General features: G+C 37.2%; 1 protein-coding gene across 1 annotated transcript in view; it reads left to right on the forward strand.

The window, feature by feature from the left end:
• AKAP7 (A-kinase anchoring protein 7) overlaps positions 1 to 22,840 on the forward strand; it is a 150,387-nt gene that overhangs the window by 93,050 nt on the left and 34,497 nt on the right. The window contains 1 exon segment of the mRNA XM_027848585.1: positions 185 to 332. Within this exon segment, the coding sequence (XP_027704386.1) occupies positions 185 to 332 (148 nt within the window).

The following is a 22,840-nucleotide window of genomic DNA, read 5'->3' on the forward strand; positions in this document are numbered from 1 at the left end:
TTTTCATCTTGAAGTAGCAACAGGAAGTTGTAAAATATTCATTATGTCAAAAAGAATATTTTTATATATGTGTGTATTCATAATATGAGTGTAATATATATATGTGGGGTGTGTGTATATCTTTGTATGATCTGGCTGCCTGATGAAATGACTAAATAATATGATTTTGTTTTGCTATTTCAAGGGAGTGAAAAAAATAGACCCTGAACTCTATGAAAAATTTGTAGACCACAAATTTGGAGAAGAATCTTTGTTCCGAATAGACCTTTGTTCCATGCTGAAAGAAAAGCAAAGCAATGGCTACTACCATTGTGAATCTTCCATTGTGATTGGTGAGTTCAGTTTTTGTTTTCTTTTTTCTTCTCAGATTTTGTGGTTGGCATCAGTAATTAGTGGTAAATATGTAGAACTTGTGACAACAATACATGAACATTTATTAGAGTTTCTATGCAGTACTCATTTTTATGGGTCAGGATTTTAGGGCCTATGGTTTTCATCCAAGAGCAAGCATAACATTGTGAGTCAAAATTCATAGGTATTAAATTTGTCCCTTTTAATGAAAGAATATTATACAAGTTTTTCCTAGAGAAATCTCTCCTAACAGTGCCTTCCATACCACACATTTTCATGTTTTATTTTGAAAAGAGGCGGTGAAGAACATGTTTTTGATGTATTTAATAGAAATAGCATTGTCCAAATCAGAATTTCATTGTGAGAGGAAAAAAATGAAAGTTTCTTACAAAGATGGAAACCTGTTTCTCTGTTTGCCCCTAAAATGTTCTTCTCAGGAAAAATACATTCTTGAACAAACTGCTCTAAGAATTTATTAGTCTAAGAAATGGTATTTGTAGAAAGAGACTCAACAGTCTTGTGCTTTCTGTGGAAAATGCTTATCATGAATAACATTAAAGGGAACAAATCTGCTGAAATTTAACTCCTGTCTTTAATTCCAAGAATACAGACTATTTTTTTAAAATGAGAACTTGCTTGGTTAATTTTCATTAAAGTGATATGAAGAGATTCAAAGAAGATTCACATTTACCTGAGAACTCTAAAATGTTCAAACTGCGATAAGTCTTCTTCAGAAAAGACAGCTTGAAGGAAATCTACAAAACTATTTATCCTGAAAGTTTTAGAATTCTGAAGTTTATTAAAGAGTTTGAAAAATATCCAAGAAATAACGCTTTGTTTCCAGATTTGCCATAGCAAATATACTTGAGAGTCACCAAATCTTTCTTCCCATAGCATGGATATCATAAACCAGAGATTCTACGAGAAATCTAAATTTTGTACTCTGAAACATTCCATAGTAAGAATGCTTTGGAGTCAGAGGCCCTAAATTAAAATCTTGCATCTATCACTTATTATGTAATCTTGGGCAAATCCCAGACCTCAGGGCCTTAGTCTTCAACTCTAAAACAGAGGGATTGGAGGAGATGACCTCGAAGTTCCCTTTCATCTCTAAATGTTTAATCTACAATTTCATCTTTAAGAGGATTCTCATATATTCATAGTATCTTTTGGATGCCCATCTTATTGCTAAGTTTTGGCGAAGGGGAAGAGGGCAAAGATCCTCGTCACTGCAAGTTCATCCTAGAGGCAAAAAACCATCACTCTTGGTAATGGCATTTTTCTATAAGACCTCAGATACAAGTAATAGTTTATAAATACCCATTAAGCCGTTTGAGTCTACTGTGCAGTTTAAACTGTCGTTTAATTTTGAATTAAACGACAGTTTCTGCTTTTGGTAGGGCATACTTTCTCATGAAAAAGTGCCTTTCATATATCCTAGGCAGAGTGAATTTGCCTTTATTGCTTTGCCAACTTAGATTGGTTGTAATCAAATTTAGCCTGGTGTTTCTTGGAGTTTGAACTACATTGATCCTTCCACTGAGACTTTTAAGACCTTATGACATTTATATTCAGGCCTTCTCATTAGGTAAAGAGAAATCAATTGTTATTTTGGATCAAACTCTAGAATGCTCTCCTTCATTGGGATGGATATGTGTTATCATGTCAGATGAGATGAGGGCACTGACCTGGAGCTCAGGAAACAAAGCCAATATGAAATTTGCAAAATGGAGCTGGTGATGGTGATGAGGGCAGAAGTGGAGTTAGAAGGCAAATAAGCAAAAAGAAACTAATTGGACACGGATACCAGTAGACTCACCAAGGTAGGAATTCTCAAGGCCATGAAAAGAGGTCACAGGAGCTGAAAGAAGACTTGGTGAACAGAGAGCTTACACCAGCAGCAAAGAAAGATGAAGAGACTAAATCACCATACTCATCCTGATGAGAACTAGTCCTGAGCAAGCCTGGCCTAAAGGCGTATTGCTGGTGAAAATTGAAAACGGCTACAGATTATTAGAGGTGAAAAAGAAGTGCATAGTTCTTTGGTAGGAGCATTTCCCTGACAGTTGATCTTCTGATATTTTTTGACACTCTACTGGTTGTTTATAAATCGTATCATCATGTACCTTCCCAAGATTACATAGGATGACAGACATCATAAGGGTCCTAAGTGGTCTAGTGACTGAATTGTCTTGAATAGTTTAGTAGGAAATTGTTTATATCATCATTAGGACCATAAGAGATATTGATATGTACATGAGTGTCTTTTGATAAGACAGACACATGGTCCTATAGGTGGTACATGGAATGTATGTCTTAGAGTGGTTTAGAGATATTGTTGTCTCTTACTAAGTGAAAACATCAGGCACATACTATTATCTGTATTGATGACAAAAACAGCGATTACAAATGAAGGAATATTTCTAATTGAAATTTACTTCATAATGGTGGCATTTGTTTCCAAATAACATGGGTAAGTATTGACTTAGAAACTGTCTTGTTCCATTTGTTTTTTTTTTCCTGAAGTTATCTGTCCTAAGCCATCACGAGTGCTGTTTTTGCTCCCACTTTGACTGCTACAGAACATAATTATTTAGGACTACTATGTATGAGTCATTGTACTTAGTTCTACCCGTGGCTTCTATGAAGACTTTCATCTGCAACTAATTAAGCCTTTCAGAAAAGCATTTTCTCCTGAGGTTATCCTCTATGGCTAGACCAGCTTAAAAGTCACTTTATGCTATTCCATAACTATCTTACCTGCTTCCTAGTCTTCAGAAAGTCATATCTTTGACTGATGATTTGATGTGTAAGAAAGTGTTGGCAGAAATAAGTGCTCTTCTAAGGTTTATCTTTTAGTTACTATTTGAGAATACAAATAACCAGAAGTAATCACTCTACCTGTTTATTTAGTCCTAAAACAGAAAAAAAAGGAAAACACTATGAAAAGGGACAATTAAAAATGCCACCTATGGCATTTTTATAAAAGGATTGAAAGAAAATACACACATTCACTTCCTCAAGATGTTCCTTCCCTCCCAATTGAGAACACAATAAAAATAAAACTCATTACAAACTTAAAAAATAAATTAAAATGTTCATATTGGCCATGTCCAAAAAAAATCTCATTCTTCCTTTAAGTCCTTTGTCTCCTTTTCATAAGGTGGTTAGCGTATTTTATCATTAGTCCTCTGGAACTGTGGTTGTTCATTATGCTGGTAAGAAATCAGCACATCAGTCTTATATCATAACTTGTTCATCCATTGCCCATTTCACAGGCATCCCCTCATTCCCATTCTTTGCCACCTTAAAGACCTATAAATATTTTGTCCATGCTTAGTTTGTTTTGCTTAGGACTATTCCTTAATCTTCTCTTCCTCAAATTTTCCTTCCCCACTTCTTCCTTTTCCCTTCTATTTTGCTGTTGAGTGAAGTGTATTTCTTCAGATGAAAATGTGTTCAAGTGTCAGCCAATATCCTCCTTATGTGTATAGATGTCTACTTGCATACCCTGATTATGTGAGATAATTTTCCCTAACCTTCCTTTTCTTTCCTGCCACCTCCTGTGTATTCCTCTTCCCTTTTCCATTATTTTCTTAAGATCACCTAGTCCTAACAGAACTATTCCCAGGCCTTGTCTAATTGTATTTTTTGTGTGACCCATAACGATTAAAGAATTCTGAAGTCACGTAATGTGTCATTTCCTCATATCTGAATGTAAGCAGTTTATCCTTGATTAGTACTTTATTATTGTTTGTTCATATTTACTTTTTTATATTTCTCTTCACTCCTGTGTTTGAGCTTCAAAGTAAAGCCATATCCTTGCCTTCTGGAATATTATATTCTAATTTATCCTTTATAGTGGTGGCTGCCAAATCACGTGTGATCCTGACTGTGGCTCCTCAGTACTTGAATTCTTTCTTTCTGGCTGCTTGCAGTATTTTTTCTTTGTTCCAGAAACTCTTGATTTTGGGGTAATGTTCCTGGGAGTTTTCATTTTGGAATTTCCTTCATCAGGTGACCAGTAGAGTCTTTCTACTTTTACTTTGCCCTCTGGTTCTAAGTGATCTGGTCAATTTTCTTTTAAGTTTTCTTCAAATAGGATGTCTAGGCTCTTTTTTGGGGGGTCATGGATGCCCGTTTTTCAGTTCAATTCTTTTTTCCTTACCTTTTTTTCTATTTTTTCAGTTCTCTTTGTTTTAATATTTCTTGTTGTCATAGCATTGGCTTCTATTTGGAGTATCCTAGTTTTCAAGGGGTTAGTTACTTAAGCAAGATTTTATATCTTTTATCAAGTTGTTAATTCCCTTTGATGGCCCACAGGAGAAAGTGAGGCTCATGACTTTGCAGAGACCTCCCTCACTTAAATTCAATTCATTTATAAGTCATGGCATCACCTCCCTGATGTCATGGTCCTCTTAAAGAATGAAGAACAAACAACAACAACAACAATTTCTTTTCCAATTTTTTCTTCCAATTTTTTCTTAATGTAGTCCTTTAAAAATTCTAGGTGACTTTTTTGCTCAGGCTCTTAAGACATTGCTTGTAGTGTTTTGGAGTCGTTTTCTTCTGGGTTTGTGTCTGGAGCTTCCCTGCCACCATATTGGTATTTTATGGTGGTACTCTTTTTGTTTGCTCATTCTTTCAGCTTACTTCCTGACTTCAGACTTGATGTTAGGGCTGGGCTCTGTGGTTTTTTTCTGGAGGGAAGGTCTAGGCTGGTCCTGTTGCTGCTTTTTGGGGGTGTTAGAGTGTTGTGTTGTTATTCCAAGATCTCAGGGGCAGTCTGGAGACTTGAAAGCTTTTAGTACTTCGATTATAGTCTAATCAAGGGCAAAACCTGATTGCTACCTACCCTGGTCTGAATTCTACAAGTTCCTGGGTTTGGGTTTGAGCAAGAGTAAACTGCTGCTGGATTCACCTCCCTTTGGTCAATGGAAAGCTCTGGTGGATTCCTCTTTAGTCTTGAATTCCTGCCCTAGGTATTTTCCTACAGGCTGGGTTAGATCTTAGAATAAAGTTTATAGCCTCCCAGGGATACTACTTTGAAGGAGAACATTCATTTCTTTCATTCACTCAGAAAACATTTATTAAACACTCACTATACAATAGCTAGGCTGTGGGCTAGGAGTTGGAGATACAAAGGTAAAACAAAGCAGTCCTAGCTTTCCAGGAGATTAAATTGGGGAGGAGAATGGGGGGGGGGGGCGGAGAAAACCATGCAGTTAAGTAAATAAAAAAGTATGCAGTATTTTGGAGTGGGAAGGGCACTAGCATTAGGGGATAGATTTCATGTAGAAAGTGGCACTTTGCCTTAGCGAAAAGATAAGAAATTTTGCAAGATCAAAGTGAGAGGAAGTGCTTCCCAGTCCTGGGGAAACAGTGGTCTGTAGCAAAGGCACAAAGATGGGAGATGGAGAACAACAACTTGGTCAATTTAGCTGTCATGAATATGTCAAAGATAGTAATATGCAGTTAGCCTGGAAAGGTATGTGGGAGCCATGTTTGAAGGATTTTAAATGCCAAATAGAAAAATGCGTCTTTTATCTTAAAGTCAAGAGGGAGTCTCTGGAGCTTTGTGGGCAGAAGAGTAACATGGTGAGACCTTTACTTGAGGAATATCACTTTGACAGCTATGTGGAGGATGAATGGGGAAGGAGAAGACTGGAGACAGGGAGATTAATTAGAAGGCTCTGCAGTAGTCCAGGGAAGAAATTATATGGGCCTGAACAAAGGTGGTAGCAATGTGAATAGAAAGAGGAAGGTGGATACAAGAGATATTGTGGATGTAGAATTTAAAAGACTTGGCAACTGATTGGATATAAGAGGTTGAGGGAGAAGGAACTACCAAGGATGACTTTGAGGTTGTAGATGTAGGTGACTAGAAAGACGTTGATGTTTTCAGTAGAAATAGGGAAGTTAAGAGTAAATAAGAATTTGAGGGGAAAATGAATGCAGTTGTGGATATTTAAATTTGAGATGCTTAAAGATACCACATTGAAAATGTCCAGTTCAATGGTGGTATTGCAGGACTGGAGCTCAGGAGACGTGGTATGGTTATAAAGATCTAGGAGTCATCTGCAGAGATATTGGTTGAACCAATAGGAGCTGAAATAAAAGTATGCTATTTTATGCCTTTCTTTGTGTTCCTGGCACTTAGCACAATGCCTGGCACATAGTAGGCACTTAATAAATGTTTATTGACTGACTGGAGTTGGGCCCAGGATAAATCTCTGGGATATGTGGCTGGGATTTGGTTAATGATTCAGTGAAGGAATTTTGAGTAGTAGTAGACAAGTAGAAGGAGAGCCAGGAGAGAGTATCATCATGACAATTCAGGGGAGAGAGGATGTCCAGGAGGAAGGTGGTAGTCAGCAGTTTCAGATGCTGATGAGAGGTCCCAAAGGATGAAGACTGAGAAAGGTCATCAACTTTTCCAAGTAAGAAATCTTTTGTAACCTTGGAGAAAGTAGTTTCAGTTGAATGATGAGGCTGGAAATCTGATAGAAATTGGTTGAGAAATGAGTAAGAGAAGAATAGGCAATGAGTATAGATAGCTTTTCCTGGAAATTTGACAGTGAAAGAGAGAAGAGATATAAGTGATAGCTTGAGAAGTTGAAAGGATCAAGTTAAAGGTTTTTAAGGATGGTGGGCAATTAGGCTTGTTTATAGAGAGCAGAGGTAGCAGTAGATAGGGAGTAATTGAAAATGAGAGGAAGGGGGAATAATTGTGGGGTCGTTCTGCCGGAGGAAATGGGGAGGAGAAAGGAGTCAGCGGCACAAATGGAGGGGCTGGCCTCAGCAAGGAGAAGGGTCATCTCTTCATCCGAGGCCATAGCAAAAAAGAAGATGGGGATAATGTAAAAGGATTTGAAGTCACAGAATACTAGAGAAGAGGAGATTGCTGTGAATAGTCTTTATTTTCTTGCTTTAAAGTATAAGGTAAGGTCTTCTCTAGGGGAAAGATGTGCACTGTAGGTTTAAGGAAAGGAGAGAAAAAAACAATTTGGAACAACCACTGGGTTGAAAAGTGTAGGTCTGAGGAATTGAAGAGAACTCCTTGGGAGCAGGGACTCTCTTTTGCCTTTCTTTGTATCCCTAGTTCTTAGCTCAGTACCTGGCACATAATAGGCTCTAAATAAATATTTATTGACTGACTGGAAGAGATTGATTAATTGGGAGGTCATGGTATTTGAGGGGACACCAACATGTATATTGATGCTTCTAAGTATCAAGGTATAATAGGTAACTCTCACCAGGATCAGGATAGGATGATACATTGGGATAGAGCCAATCTTAAGAGAGGCTGTTGAGTGATGGTGGTGAAGGGAGGGGTCTCTGTGCTAATAGCAGTGAAGATCAAGGTGTTTGCCTACTCCTTTACTTGGTTCATTGTATTGGAAAGAATTCAGTTACTTCTGGAGGGAGCCAGGTTTACATGAGTGCCAGCAGATGAGAAGAGTACAGGAGGAAAAAATCTGAGATATAGTGTTTGCTATGTTTATTTTAAAAAAACAAGTCTGTAGCTGGGTGGTGCTGGGATAGAGTGCTAGACCTGGAGTCAGGAAGACCTGAGTTCAAATCTAGCCTCAGACTAAATTTATTAGCTGTGTGACCTTGGGCAAGTCCCTTAATCTCTATTTGTCTCAGTTTTTCTCAACTGTAAAATGAGGATAATAATAGCACCTACCTCATAGTGTTGTTGTGAGAAAAACTGAGATAATATTTGTAAAAGTACTTAATACAGTACCTGGGGTAGTAGGCACTTAATAAATATTGATTGATTCACACATTGGATATGCATTACATTCAGATTGATTTGCACCAATCTTCTTGGTCATTGACACTGAAATTAAAATATTACTGATTCTGAGAATTACTAAATTCAAGGGTTAGAAGGTACCTCAGAGAGCATCTAGTCCATACTACTGCTCAGTGCTCAGTAATGTTAACAAATGACCCCCAGGCCCATAATGGGACCTGAAATGAAACAGACTCCTGTCACCAATTAAAAGCATTTATTGTTGGAGAAAAAGGTTTGTAGAGGACAGAAGATCTTACAAGGGAGCAGGGAGGGAGAGTTCTCATCTGCTCAATGGGAAGTGGAAAAAGGGTGAGACATTATAGTTTCTGGACCAGGGGTGAGGAACCTGTGACCTCGAGGCCACATGTGGCCTTCTGGGTTCTTGGGTGCAGCCTTTTGAGTCCAAGTTTTACAGAACAAATTCTGTGAAGTTTGGATTCAGTCAAAGGGCTGCACTTGGTCTTGAGTCTGTAGTTTCTGCTCAAGGCTGATCCTGTGGTTTCTGGCAGCTTAAGGGCATCTCCAAATTTGTCTAGAGTTCACTCGCAAAAGATCACTGGTAAGTCAAGGAGCTTTGGGCTTCAGAAGCCTTCTAATTGGCTGGTTGTTGTGTAACTCCATTGTCCTGCTCCTCTGTGAAGAAGGGACATTCTAACATATAGGATAGTCATTTCAGAGCCCATGTTAACAGTAAGAATTCCTTCAATAACATTTTCAGTTACTTTTTATGCTTCAGGACCTCCAAAAGGGGCAAGGAACCCACTACTTTCTTTCTTTAATTTTTAACATTTTTATTTAAAGTTTAAAGTTCCAAATTCTATCCTTCCTTTCCTCCCTCCCCCCCTTACTCCTCCCTGAGATGGTAAGCAATCAGATATAGGTTATACTTGTGCAATTTTGTAAAACATTTCCATATTCATTTTGTGCAAGAAGACTCAAATAAAAGGAGAAAATTAAGGAAAAAAAAAAAGAAAAACAGCATGCTTCAGTTTGTATTCAATCAATATCACTTCTTTGTCTGGAGGCAGATAGTATACTTCATCATTAGTCCTTTGGGATTTTCTTGGATCGTTGTATTACTGAGAACAGTTAAGTTACTCACAGTTCTTTATCGAACAGTATTACTGTTACAAAGTCACTGCCTTCTGAGGTAGCCCATTTCATTTTGGGAAAGCTCTAATTATCAAGTTTTTTTTTTTCTACATTGAATCAAAATCTGATCCTCTGTAACTTCTTTCTGCCTATTACTTTTAGTTCTGCATTGGGCCAAGGAGAATACAGTTAACGTTTTTGTACATGGCATGAAGTCAGATATCATGTGCCCTTTATCTTTTCTTTTCCAGTTTAAACATCGTCTGTTCTTTTCTTTCATCCTTATGGTGATACATACTTGTGTCCTCTCACCATCCTGACTACCCTCTTCTGGGTTTAACTTGCCTATGTATTTCTTAAAATGTGTTGTCCAGAACTGAGCACGTGGCCTGAGTGGGGCAGAATATAGCAGAACTATCATCTACCTCATTCTGGATCAACACTGTCCCTCTTAAGCTAGCCTAGGAGAGCATTCACTTTTTTTTGGCTGCCATTACTCATGTTTACCTCAGATTGAACTTGCAATCCAATAAAACACAGCAGTCTTTTTCACAGAAACTGTTATCTATCCATTTGTTTCCCCAGTTCTGTCTTTGTGAAATTGTTTTTGAATCCAGGTAGAACTCTACATCTATCCCTTTAAAATTTCATCTTATTGCATTTTGTCCATAAATTTAACCTGTGAAGATCTTTCTGCATCTTAGATTCGTTATCTAATAAGTTAACTACCCCTGTAAGCTTCATACTTTCTTCAGATTTGATAAGAATGACAATCTAGTCATTGATTTAAAATGGTGAATAGAAGAGCTTCAAAAACAAATCACTGGGGAACTTAACTAGAGACTGTCCTCCAACTTGACATTGGTTTATTAATGGCCACTGTTTGGGTTTGGTCATTTCGTCAATTCTGTGTTTGCCTGACTACACTGGTTATTGTTTAGTTTGTCTTTCCATCTTATCCATAGGTGTGGCATGAGAAACTTCTGTCGGTAGCTTTGCAGATATCTAAATATCTTATTCTACAGCTTTCTTCTGATCTACCAGTATAGATACTTTGATGGATCTATGAGCTTATCAACATGAATATCCCTCTACACCTTGTTTATTGTAGCCCATCCATGTCTTCTCATTCTGGTGGTACTCATGTTCATGCTATCCTGGTAAAGTCTCTGTAAGGGTGTCCTAACAGAGGAGATACCCTGCAAGGTTTTCCATTGGCACATTAAGGGCTTTTTTCTACATCTCTTATGTGGACACCAACAGAACGCATGGGCTGTCCACTGGTTATCGCTTTCTTTTACCATGTCACTGACCCATCTCTTTCTGGTTATATATCTCTCTGACAGGTTTCATGCTGCTGCTTCTTTTCAGTTCTTCATTGATTATATGCTGAAGCCTACTCACATTCACTATGTCCTTTTCAACTGCCCTCTGGATAATCTTTAACTTTAACTCTTTGGAGCTAGGTACCCTATGACTTGAAGCCATACAGATTCAGCAAACTACAATATATGTCCTTCTTAAAGAAAGCATTTTCTTTTTGTGTTCATAATTTTTTGCTTATGATTCCTATCCTTCCTGGGCTGATTTTCTCCTTTTAGAATTTTAGTCCTTGGGGTCTTCCCTATTCTTCCTTTGAAAATTAATAGTTTCATCAATTATGGTGTCTTTTCATTTTATCCTTCTATTTGTTATTTGACCTTCTCTAATCAGTTATTGATCTGACTGAGCACAAACAACTGCTTATGATGTTATTTTGATATATTTAACCAGCCACTTTTATTTTCTGTTGAGATATATTGAGTTTCATTTTTTTATGATGTAGTTAGGTCATTAGTAACATCTTGAAAAGTGTGCAGAATCATAGAACCTTAGATTTTGAGGAATCTTTTAAAGTAATGTAATCCCATTTCCTGTGCAAATGCAGGAATCCCCTCTATAACTTCCTTGATGGATTCAGTGGACAGTCATCCAGCCTTGTCTTCAACAGTTCAAAAACTAAGGAATCCACTACCTAACAAGGAAAGTGATTCTTTTTAAAGATAGCTTTTATTGTTAAAAAGATTTTTCTAATATTACTATTTCAGTAGAGGGGTAGAGATAGGAACCAAATTACAATGGGCTAAGCAGTGGACGGTTGGTGGGGAAATGAAGGGAAAAAGGGTATAGACCACATGTACTAGAAATTTGTCAATATAGAATAGAAAGCAAAAATTGGGAAGGTAGCTTGAAGAATTAGCAATGTCAAATGAAGGGGTTTTTAAGTTATAAAAAAGTAGAAGAGATTGTTTCAAGAGAAAAGGAGGGAAATAAAGAAGTTTAATTTGAGGGTACAAGTTCCCAGAGTCAGGGGTGATATAATTATGAATACAAGTAGAGGAGTTAGCTTTAGAGAGGAAAGATACTTTATCTGAGTCAATAAAGACTAAGAAGATGGGCATAGGAACAGATACTTGAGATGGAGAGAAGAGTAGGATGAAGACAAGAATGAATCAAATTCTAAAGTCCTGAAGGATGTTGAAAATGGATATGTAAGGTGATAAGAATTTGGGAAAGATAAAATAAATGAAATTCAAAGGAAAAGAAGGGTGATGTTGGATCAGTGGTCTGAATGTGGCACTGGAGAGCACAGCAATGATGAGAACATTTCCTCTTCTATTTAGTCTAAGGGAGTAGAGAAAGATGAGACTTCTGTGGAAAGATATCCTTTGAATATATTTGGAGATGTGATAACTTCTCAAAGAATTTGAATGTTTGTCACCTGGGAAAGGGAATAATAGATTAGTTGTTTTGACCTCAGAAAACAGAATGAGGAGCAATGAGTAAAAATTTCACAAAGGAAAATTTTTTTAGATTCGCTGCAACTACTATTTAGAAGTGGAATGGGCTTCCACAGGAAGTGGTAGGTTCCCCCACACTGTGTGTCTTTAATCAGAGACTGGATGACCACTTGTCAGATGTTGAAGAGGGAATTTTTTTAGGGCTGGGTTGGATTAGATGTAGTTTGTTCTTCATTTTTGATCCTGAGATCCTTTATTTAAGGTGGAGGTGCAGAGAAAACAGAAGAAAATTTCAAAGGTACATGGTTATTTGCCCATAGTGGAGGGGGTTTTCCATAGTCAAGGTATAGTGTCCACAACAAGGGAGATGACTGTTATTGTTCTGTGCCTTCATTACAACCTATCTGCTATATTGTATTCAATTCTGATAACCACATTCTAGGAAGAATATTGACAAAAACTGTGGAAGACCTGGTGGTTGAGAGGTCTGGAAACTTTTCTATGTAAGGATTAGTTGAAGAAATTGGTGATGCTTAGCCTAGTAGTCATTTGGAAGGGGGAGTTAGATTTATTCTTCTTTGGCCTAAGTGCCAGAATTAGAAACAGTGAGAGAGGAATTTACAGAGACAGATTTGGATTCAATGTAAAGAAAAAATTTCTAATGTTTTGAGCTGTCCAAAAATAGAATTTGTTGCCTCAGGAATATAGTGAACTCTTTGTTCCTGGAGGAATTCCCCATCCACTCTGAGTAGAGGCTAGATGATCATTTGTGGAGATGTTGTAGAGGGAATTACCATTCAGATATAGGTTGAATATGAGGTCTTTTCTAACCCTGAGAGTCTTTGATTCTGTAAAAAAGACTTGGTTGAAAAAAGTGTCTAGTTTGAAAACATACATTTGTTGAATCTAAAGCCGATCATGGAATAAACCGAAATTAGTTTCTTGTGTTCACAATCTTTTTCCACAGGGTGCTGTGTTTTTCACTTGCCTCTTGTTGATCTCCTAGCAAGAGATGATCTCACTGTCCTCCAGTTGCCGGTGTCTAATTGCTACATTTTAATTTGCATTATGGTTATTTTTGACTGTTTTATCTGCTTTACTAGATTACTTTGTCACTACTTTGCCTCACTGCTTTGTCATATTTATTACTCTTTGTATCCCATTGCACAACAGGGTCCTTTGTACATAGTAGGTGCTAAATATGTATTTGTTGAATTCGAAGTGTTTCTTTGAATTAGTTATTAAGCTTACGTAATTTGTAAGGTATCATTTCTTTGTGCTTTTATTTTTATATTCTTTGTATTCTCACTTGGACCAAATTTAGTTCTTAAAATGTTCCCACCACACACACACACACATTTATTTTATTCAGAGGTTCATTTTGAGGAAATGAGTCTAAGTGATGGCTTACATAGATGTTCTCCTGCCTGAGTTTGTTCCCACTCACACCCTGGTAGAGGTGTGAATAAGTAAGAGAATTCCCTCTGGAGCTTAGTAGCAGCAGAATCTGGATCGAGCATCCTCTGATAGCTGTGGAATGATATGGAATTGATTGCATAAGATATAATATGATAGCATGAGTTAGCATCCTGCCATTTATAAACTTCTGAATGATGGTGGGCAGAACCAAGGAATGTCTTGTTTTCTTTTGCACAGGCTGACAGGGAAGTGATAAAGAACATTGCATCTCTACTTGCACTGAATTAAGATGGACCCAATTCCAGGCATGGTAGAAGAGGGCAGAAGTGAAATGACACCAGATCTCTTATCTGAGAGAATTGTAAATATTTTTTTCTCTTGAAAAAGGCTTTAGCTGTTGGAAAGTTGCTGCAAGAAAAGACATGATTACATAAAGAACCCAAGGCAGGGTATTTTATAATTTATTTTTTCCACATAAAACTTTATATTTTTGAAAGGCCAGAATATTTTATATCTTAAAATGTTTTAATTACTGATCTTGTTCTTTATAAATGCTGTTTCTTTATTGAAATATTTCTTTAATGAAGCACTTTATTAAAAAATTGCCATTAGGAAAACATTTTTTGTGATGTTTCAAAGTTTGATACTGTTTGCCTCTAATAAAATTAGAAGCGATTAACAAATGGGACTCTTAGTTTGTTTCTTGACATTGGAATGAGGGAGGGAGGATTAGTTGAGGAAATGAATCTTAAGTGATGGTGTATCTTTTGGCTAATTATTAATTTGAATGCTGTTATAGAGCATTATCTGTGGCTTAAGGCCATTCTTAAAATTAAGCCATCTCTTGGTCTGGTTTCAAACATATGAAATTTATTTTAAGTATTTTGGGAAGCATGTTGAAGGGAAATTTAAGTAAAGTTAAACTCTGCTGTGAAATGATTTTTACTACATTTTCCCTGAAATTATTCAATTTTAAATAAATTTTAGATCAATAAAGTCAAACATTTACTTACCAAATTAAAAAAAGAAAAACCACTGTTTACATACAAATTTATAAATAAAGAATCTGTTAAACAAAGTAATCAAAATATGAGAGGAAGTTAGACACTTCTTTAGCCATAAAGTCATAGTCATGCATTATACCAAATAATTTGAAACCACAATAGTAGTCCTGCATTTTTCATCCTAGTGCAACATTTTTTAAATTGCATAATATTACTACCCTCTTAATCACAGAAAACCAGTCTTAGAATTTTGATATATATATGTAAGCTATTGTTATGCTTGTCTTATTTAAATTACTTAGGCCAATTTTAGATTTTTTAAAAAAGAAGTTTATATATATATATCAACTGAAGATAGAGAATTATGGCATTAGGAGCTTTGGAAATAGAATGAGCTCAAAGCTATTCGTTCTAATGCTATATTATTACATATACACACACCCCTAGATTTAATGTGATGTTGGGAAGAAATCACAAATGTTAAATCTGTAAAAAAAAAAAAAAATACAGATTTTTTTCCTTATTGTATTTGACATGAATCAGACCATTAGGGTAATAAGGTATTTAGTTTGGGACTGTGAATATAAGAGGAATATGGAGAAATTTGGGGAGAAGCAGTATAATCAATATTATTAAAAAGCTATCAATTCTGCGAGAATTGTTAGAGACTGGGATTGCTAAACCCAGAATAGGTAATATTGAGTGTGATATAAGCGCAATTACCAAGGAAAAGGCAAAAATATCTATTCAGAAATCCTCTGAGAGTATGGTTGATAATCCAATCATTAAGAGGAATTCCCTGACATTAATGATTATTAGATGCTAGAAAAAGTTGCTAAGGAGAATGTAATATAGTACTCATTGACTATCTTTTAAAATAGAAATGGCAAGTCATATGTAATGGCTGAGTACAATTTAGGTTGGAAAAATTAATAGCTTCTCAAAATCCCTTTCAGCATTATGATTCTAGGATTCATTGACTTGCTATACCCATTTACATTTTAGTTTGGGGGCAAAGTAGACTAATTAAAACGCTTTCACTGATTATTGAAGAAGTAATGAATTTCCCCAGGTCACATCCCCTACTCAACATCCCCTCTTCAGTCAAATATTTTACAACTAAATAGGGGAAGCTGTTGTGTTGGGGGGGGGGATGAAGGGAATAGAATAATGGAGGTGACTGGATCTATTTCCTTTGACTATTACATGGACAGGGCAAATTTGAAGCTTACTAAGGTATAATTTCTCCTTGGAAGAGTCTTTGAGGTCTGGGTAAGTAGTTAACTCCTTCCATACCTTCTTAAAAAACTCTTAGCAAGGGGCAGCTAGGTGGCGCAGTGGATAGAGGACCGGCCCTGAAGTCAGGAGTAACTGAGTTCAAATCCTTCCTCAGACCAAACACTTGACGCTTATTAGCTGTGTGACCCTGGGCAAGTCACTTAACCCCGATTGCCTAAAAAAAAACAAAAAAAAAACTCATAGCAAACTAGTCATTTAGGCCTTTTCAGCAACTGTGACCAGATCCTCAGAGTAACTTTTGCTTTTCTGGATACCTGAAACCTTGTGGAGGAAATATTAAAAGGTAAGAGAATAATTGTAATGAAAGATAGGTGGGATTGGCTGGAGAGATTTTATAAAAATTATTTTTGAAAAACAACTAAATATGGCAAATATGTTTGCTTATTTTCCTTGACCTTCTGGGCCTGGAATTCCATCAATCAGTTATTCAAAAAGCATTTATTAAGCACCTGAAATATACCAGGCCCTAGTAGAGATTCTAAGAAACAGGTGAGGAAGGAGTACATTCCAGTCTTGGGGAATATTTTGCATGAAGATATAGAGATGGAAGAGATTAAATTTGTCTGAAGAGGGCTGGCATGAAAAAAAGTAATTGATTCCAACTCAAATCAAATTAAATCAAATTGATCCAACTCAAATACTCTTTTTCTGGTATCAGTGAAGAATAAGGAGAATAGGAATACAAGAACACTCAAATTTGTTTCCACTTCATTAAATTACTCTCAAGCTTTAGCATTCCCCATCCTTTTTCCTTCACTTATTCTCCTTCCTAGCGCCCACAGCCAAAAAAATAAAAGCTAACACTGGGTCTTTGGAGAAAGAAAGGTTCTGTATATAAAATGTGTGTCTGCATATCTAAGAAAATTCTGTGTTCTCAGAGCTATGGTAGGTTTTACTGAGCTAGAGACACTTTGAGTAGAGTTCTGATAGGCTCCTATCTAATTCTTTGGCCATTGTAACCCATGAAAACAAATCAGTATACAAAATGGCCTTCAATCTTTGGCAACCCCCTTCTACTTCTACAATGACTATAATAAAACTATTCTGTAATACAGTAAGAGTATAAAGAATAATGGCCAAAAAGAAGACGAGGGGTTTAAGAATCATAATCAATCTAAAATCAGATTTTAGATTGCCTATAAATTTTAACTTAAGTTAAATAAAGTTATTAATTAATAAATAATAATAATAACTTAAATAAGTTAAATCTTTGTCCCATGAGAAGTTAAGTGAGGTGCTACTGGAAGAACTATAACACATTGATTTTGACATTCATTCAATCAGCCAGCACTTATTAAGAGCTTATTCTGTGTGCATGCACTATGCTAAGCACTGGGGCTGCCAAAAGGTGAATAATTCCTGCCCTCAAGGAGCTTTCTAAGGGTAGTTAACTGTTCTGAAATCCTGTTAAAGGATTCCTACTCTTAGGGAGGGAAAGTCATTTAGTCCTTTTCAGCTGCTTGTTCCAATTTTCTTTTGCTGACAATCAAAACATGGAAGGGAAATATTGTAGCTAAATGGTAGGACAGCACGGAGACCCTCTTAAGAGAATGTGATAGCCTTCCACAAACGATTCAATTCAACCACCACTCATTAAGTACTCTATGTAAAGCTCTACAAAGCCACAACAGTCCTTCCCTTCAAGTAGCGTATTCAACTGAAGGAATACAACATATACACATACACAGGACATACACAATTATATAAATTAATACCAAGAGGGAGAGAGCACAGTTGGAGGAATGATGAACTTTGTGTAGGAAATGTCACCTGGGCTATAATTTGAAGAAAATGAGTCTTTCAAAGAGGTTTTGTTGTTGTTGAGTCATTTCAGTCGTGTCCAACTTTTCGTGACCCCATTTAGGGTTTTTTGGCAAAGATACTGGAGTGGTTTTCCTTTTCCTTTTCCAGCTCATTTTACAGATGAGGAAACTGAGGCAAAACATGGTTAAGTGACTTTCCCAGGGTCACACAGCTGGTAAGTGTATGAGGCCAGATTTGAACTCAGGAAGTTAAATCTTCCTGACTCCAGGCCCAGCATTCTATCTACTGCACCACCACCCTGTCTATTCAGAGAGGTAAAGGTGAAAAAAGAGTTCATTCTGGGTTGGGGGTGCACGATGAAGAGGGAACCTGTGCAAAGGAATTCAGACAACTGATGAAATGTCATGCAGGGGGATTAAACAGCTAGCAGGCCAGTTTGATTCAAATGGAATATGAGTCATGGAAAATATGACTAGAAGAGTAGGTGGGAGCTAGATTGTGGAGAGCATCAAAAGCAATGCTTAAGGAATTTGGATTTTATCTTAGAGGTAAGAGGAAATATTTTTTCTGTGGAGAAATACATGTACAGGTCTGCATTTTGGCAATATCAATTTGGCAGGTATGGGGCAGATGGAGTATTGAGGGCTGAGTAGACTGGAAGCAGGGTGTAACCAATTAAAACTCTGTTGCAGGAATCCAAGCAAGAGGTGCTGAAATAGGGTAGAAGCTGTGTGAGTATGTAGAAGGAGACCTGTTAAAGGTGGTGAGAATATAGAATAGGATCAACAAGACTTGGCAGGTGATAGTGTGGCCGTCTGAGAGGTTCAGAGAACCCTCAAGGACCAAAGTACAGGACAGGGTCATCTGAAATGAATTCACCGACTCAAGCATTATTTAAGTCAAGCTGGCAAAGATTTATTGTTTTGCTATCCAGCGGGCAAAAGTTCTTAAGGAACCCGAGATCTTAGAGGGGTATAGTTAAAGCTTATATAGGATAAACTGTACTAAAACATGTGCCAAATATGCTAACTAGGTGATTCAGGGTAGGATTAGGGAGTGGTTAAGGAGTGGTTAGTTCTACAGGGAGGGAGGTGTGGTTTTAGGCCTGCTGTGTCACTAAGTTAACTAGAGGTCAGGACCCACTGAGGGTTGCCCAGTCTGCCACCAATCAATGTTTTGTTTGACAAGATAGATATAGGGAGTATACATATGTCTTAAGTTAATACACATGAGGAGTCCAGGATGCAGATAATGAGTTAGGGAGTTGGTATAGATAGTCCAGTGGGTACAAATATCTTTATGACCTAGTACAAAATCAGTTCAAACTAATAACTCCTACAGGTGCAGTTTGTAACTGTACCAGGGAGGGAGATAAGTGTGTTGTTGAGGCCCACTCATGAGTAACTGCTAAGCATAGTGTCCTTGGACCGGGGAGAGACTGCCAGGGATAGTGCTTCCTCAGGCTAGTGAGAAATATGGTTTTGGAACTGGGGTCCCAGTATAAGCACCATTATTAGGATATGGGAGGGTAAAGGGAAGGAAAATATGAAGGATGACTTAAAGATTATAAATCTTGGTGACTGGAACAATGATGGTACCTTCAGCAGAAATGGAAAGTTTGGAGGAGGAAAGCATTTATAGGAAAATATTGAGTTCCATTTTAGACACATTGAGTTTGAGATACCCATGGGATTTCTAGGTGGTAAAGTCCTACAAGTAGTTGGTGATAAAAGGCTTATATTCAGACAAACACTTAGGGTTGAAAACATAAATTTTGGAGTCATCCACATAAAAGTCATTGAACCCCTGGGAGCTTCTGAGATTAATAAAACAAACAAACAAACATGTAGGTTCTTAAAGAAACACCGTACTTGTGGGCAAAGAGATGATGATTCCTCAAAGGAACTGAAAGATACTGTGAATCATTGGTTTCATCATATGTCCTACCGGGAAGAAGAAGCATTTTTTTTTTCTTGCGTTAGGCAGTGGGGTCTCACAGGGTCACACAGCTAGTAAGTGTTATGTGTCTGAGCCCAGATTTGAACTCGGGTCCTCCTGAATCCAGGGCTGATGCTGTATCCACTGCACCACCTAGCTGCCCCCAAGAAGCATTTTTTTCATGGGACTTTTGGTCACCTTGATTTTGGTCACCCTGATAAATGTAAGCAAATAGAACCCTTCCTTCACTATGAAAATACTGTACTTAAAAGCTTTGGTCTCATTCATTTCTTATTCTCAAGTCATAATTTCCCAATATATTTTTCGCCATCTTCCCTGCTACCAACCTGTACATTTAAGTCACTGAGTATAAATTCATTGAAGGTATAATTCAAGGTACAAATTCGTAGAAGTTTAGGTTTGGAGCCAGAAGAGACCTTCAATGTCATCTAATTTAACCCCTTCATTTTAGGGATGAAGAAACTGAAGCCTCAAGTGATGAAAGACTTGCCCATGCTCACACAAATAACAGGTGGCGGGGCCAGGATTAATACATTGATCCTCTGACTCCCAGTCTAGCATTCTTACCATTCTACCACACTGCCTCAAATTGGCTTAAGTTTTTCAGAGTTTATTTGCTTCTCTATTTGGTGAAGTAGATGTAGATGAAAAAGGTATAAATATTTTCATTATGGTCTCAGCTTTCATCATGAGCAGTACAGGGTGAAGTGACCAAGTATCCCATGAAGTCATGCTTGTATTGCCTTTTCATATACAGCAAAGCCAACCTTACCAACCTTTGTTCCTTACTGAGGAGAACCTTCTTCCATTTGACTGAATGGTAAAGAAACCATCCTTCATTGATTAGGACTGTTTTATATAGTGTCTTCTGGTTTCACTTATAGCACACAGATTGAGAGATTATGGATGAATTGTGTAGTAGAGGAAGAAGTACTTACTCTATTGAGGGCATAGATCTATAAACATATGAAGAAGTGTGTGCGTGGTTGCTTATTAATTTTCATTTTTGTGTAGAAAATAATTTCTGAACACTTTATTCTGACCTTCTAGTTTTAATTGACTGAAAATTGATGTCATCATTAAAAAAAGTCAGAAACATCTGTGTTAGTGTGCAAACAGAAAATGGACTGAGTATACATCTGTATAGTATATTCCCACTAAGTGTTACTAAGGTAAATGGCCTACAGTGAATGTGTAAAAGACTTTGAGTGTACTTTGAGGACATTCTTGATTTTGTTGTAATTTCATGCAGTTCCAATGTGCCCAGTTATGCTAGCTATGCTTTACAGAAATTACCTTTACCACTATTAATTATTAATTATACATAATTATTAATTTATCATTACCATTATTAATAACTGATAATATTAATACTTCATCACTAAAGTTCAGCTGAGCTGCTTCATCATGGGGTGTGTGTGTGTGTGTGTGTGTGTATGTTGGTGGGGAGAGGTGACCCTAAGCTCTTAAAGGCTATTCTAATTTACTACAAGCTATGTCTGGACCTATCACGGTGTAAAAGCTATTTACCCAGCAAGTGAAGTGAATATCTTTCATCTGAGGATCATCTTAACCAAGTTAATGGAGGCTCATCTTCAGGAAGCTACCAGTTGGTTTGGTAACAATTGGTTTGGCCACAGAATTCAGGATGATGGAGAGGGGTTGTGATCTGCTTTAGTAAAGGGAGAACCTATGCTAATGAAAATCATGATACGTGAAGTCCTGAAGTAGGTAAGTGCAACACTATACATATAAAATAAAAACCTTTAGGGTATGCTCTAGAGAGAAGAAAATGTAGATGTTGCCTCCAATTCAATCCTATAAATGTTTATCAAGTTTCTACTGTACAAAATGAAGGAGCTATTGGGAGGGTAGAGTATACATATACATGAATAAGTAACTACAGTGTAATTTGAGGAAGGAATTGAGCACTAAAGAGGGATGGGGGCCCTTCTGAGTGGACCAGTTACTTCAGATACTGAAGGTATCCAATATATGGAATGTCAATGGCCTATGGGAAATTAATTGAGTTAGAAACAATGGCTTAAATTTTGTAGTGTGTGCATTGGCCAGCTCCTAATCCAATTTGTCTCTGTCCCAAATTTGTTTGGTTTTCTCCTAAGACACATTTCCTTTGTTTCTTCTGAAGGATGGTGGCTTCATTCTATGGAAATGTGGAAAGAGTGATTGGAAATCAAAGTACATGGGTTCAAATTTGGTTCTGACACATATTCCCTTTGTGACTATGTACAGATTACTTCCTCTCTCTGGGAAGGGGGTTAGAGTACATGACTACCAAGTTTCCTTCCAGTTCTAAACCTGTGACCCTAAGTGCTTGTGACTGTTAAGGATAGCCCTAATAGGCAGACAATTAAATGCTGCAGAGAAAAGTTACCACTTAGACTTAGGACCCATTGCTTTGCTCCTGAGACTATAACTGGGAATGGACAGTCCCTGTATACTTAGGACAAGGGTATTGGGGTTCATTCCTTTATGCCTCCGCAATTCCCTTCCTATAACCTCATTGCATGTACACGCTCTCAGATTCACTCTGAGGTCTTTAAGAGTTCTCTTCAAGCCAGTGAGTGTTATGATTTCTTAAGATGTTCTCACACAGATGTTAACATTTAGAATAGCAGACTAGTTAACAAGATAACGACTAGTGTGATTTATTCGCTATCTGTTTCATCAAAAGATTTTAGAACAGTATGAAGAACGCTGACTCTGAAGTCAAAGGGCCTGGGTTTATATCCTCCCTCTAATGTTTGTTACTTGTGTGATGTGAGTCAAGTTCAGGCCCCTGGGCCTCAACTCCCTGATCTGCACAAGGAAGGGGTCGGATTAGATGATCTCTAAGGTCTCTTCTGGCTCCAGACATTTGATTCTGTAATCTTAGTATGCTATCAAAAAAGTGTTTGTTGTTCCATTAGAGATCACATTCATATTCTTAGGAATTTTGCAAGAAAATTCTTTAGCGTATAGAAGCACTTAGAAGGCAGGATTGTGCCTTTGTACTTTGATGATTTCTGGTGGACAGGACTACTGCAGTGTAGAATGCTTGGAACACTGTGGAATGTCTGGCCCTGTAGTAAAACAGATTTGGATATCCTCTGGATGAATTCAAATCTCTTGAAATATAGCAACCTGTCATAACTCAGTTAGCCTATAAGGCGCTGCTCTAATACCAGTGCTTTTTAAAACTAATTTTCAAAACCATAGCATAGAAGAATATAGCCTTCAAGGCACCTATTCGTTCTAACTCTTGCTGTGATTTTTAGATATTTCTTCACTCTTCAATCATTGTATCACGCTGCTCTCTCTCTCTCTCTCTCTCTCTCTCTCTCTCTCTCTCTCTCTCTTTCTCTCTC

The sequence above is a fragment of the Vombatus ursinus genome, unplaced genomic scaffold, assembly GCF_900497805.2.
Source record: "Vombatus ursinus unplaced genomic scaffold, bare-nosed wombat genome assembly UNPS02006779.1, whole genome shotgun sequence".
Lineage (NCBI taxonomy): Eukaryota > Metazoa > Chordata > Mammalia > Diprotodontia > Vombatidae > Vombatus > Vombatus ursinus.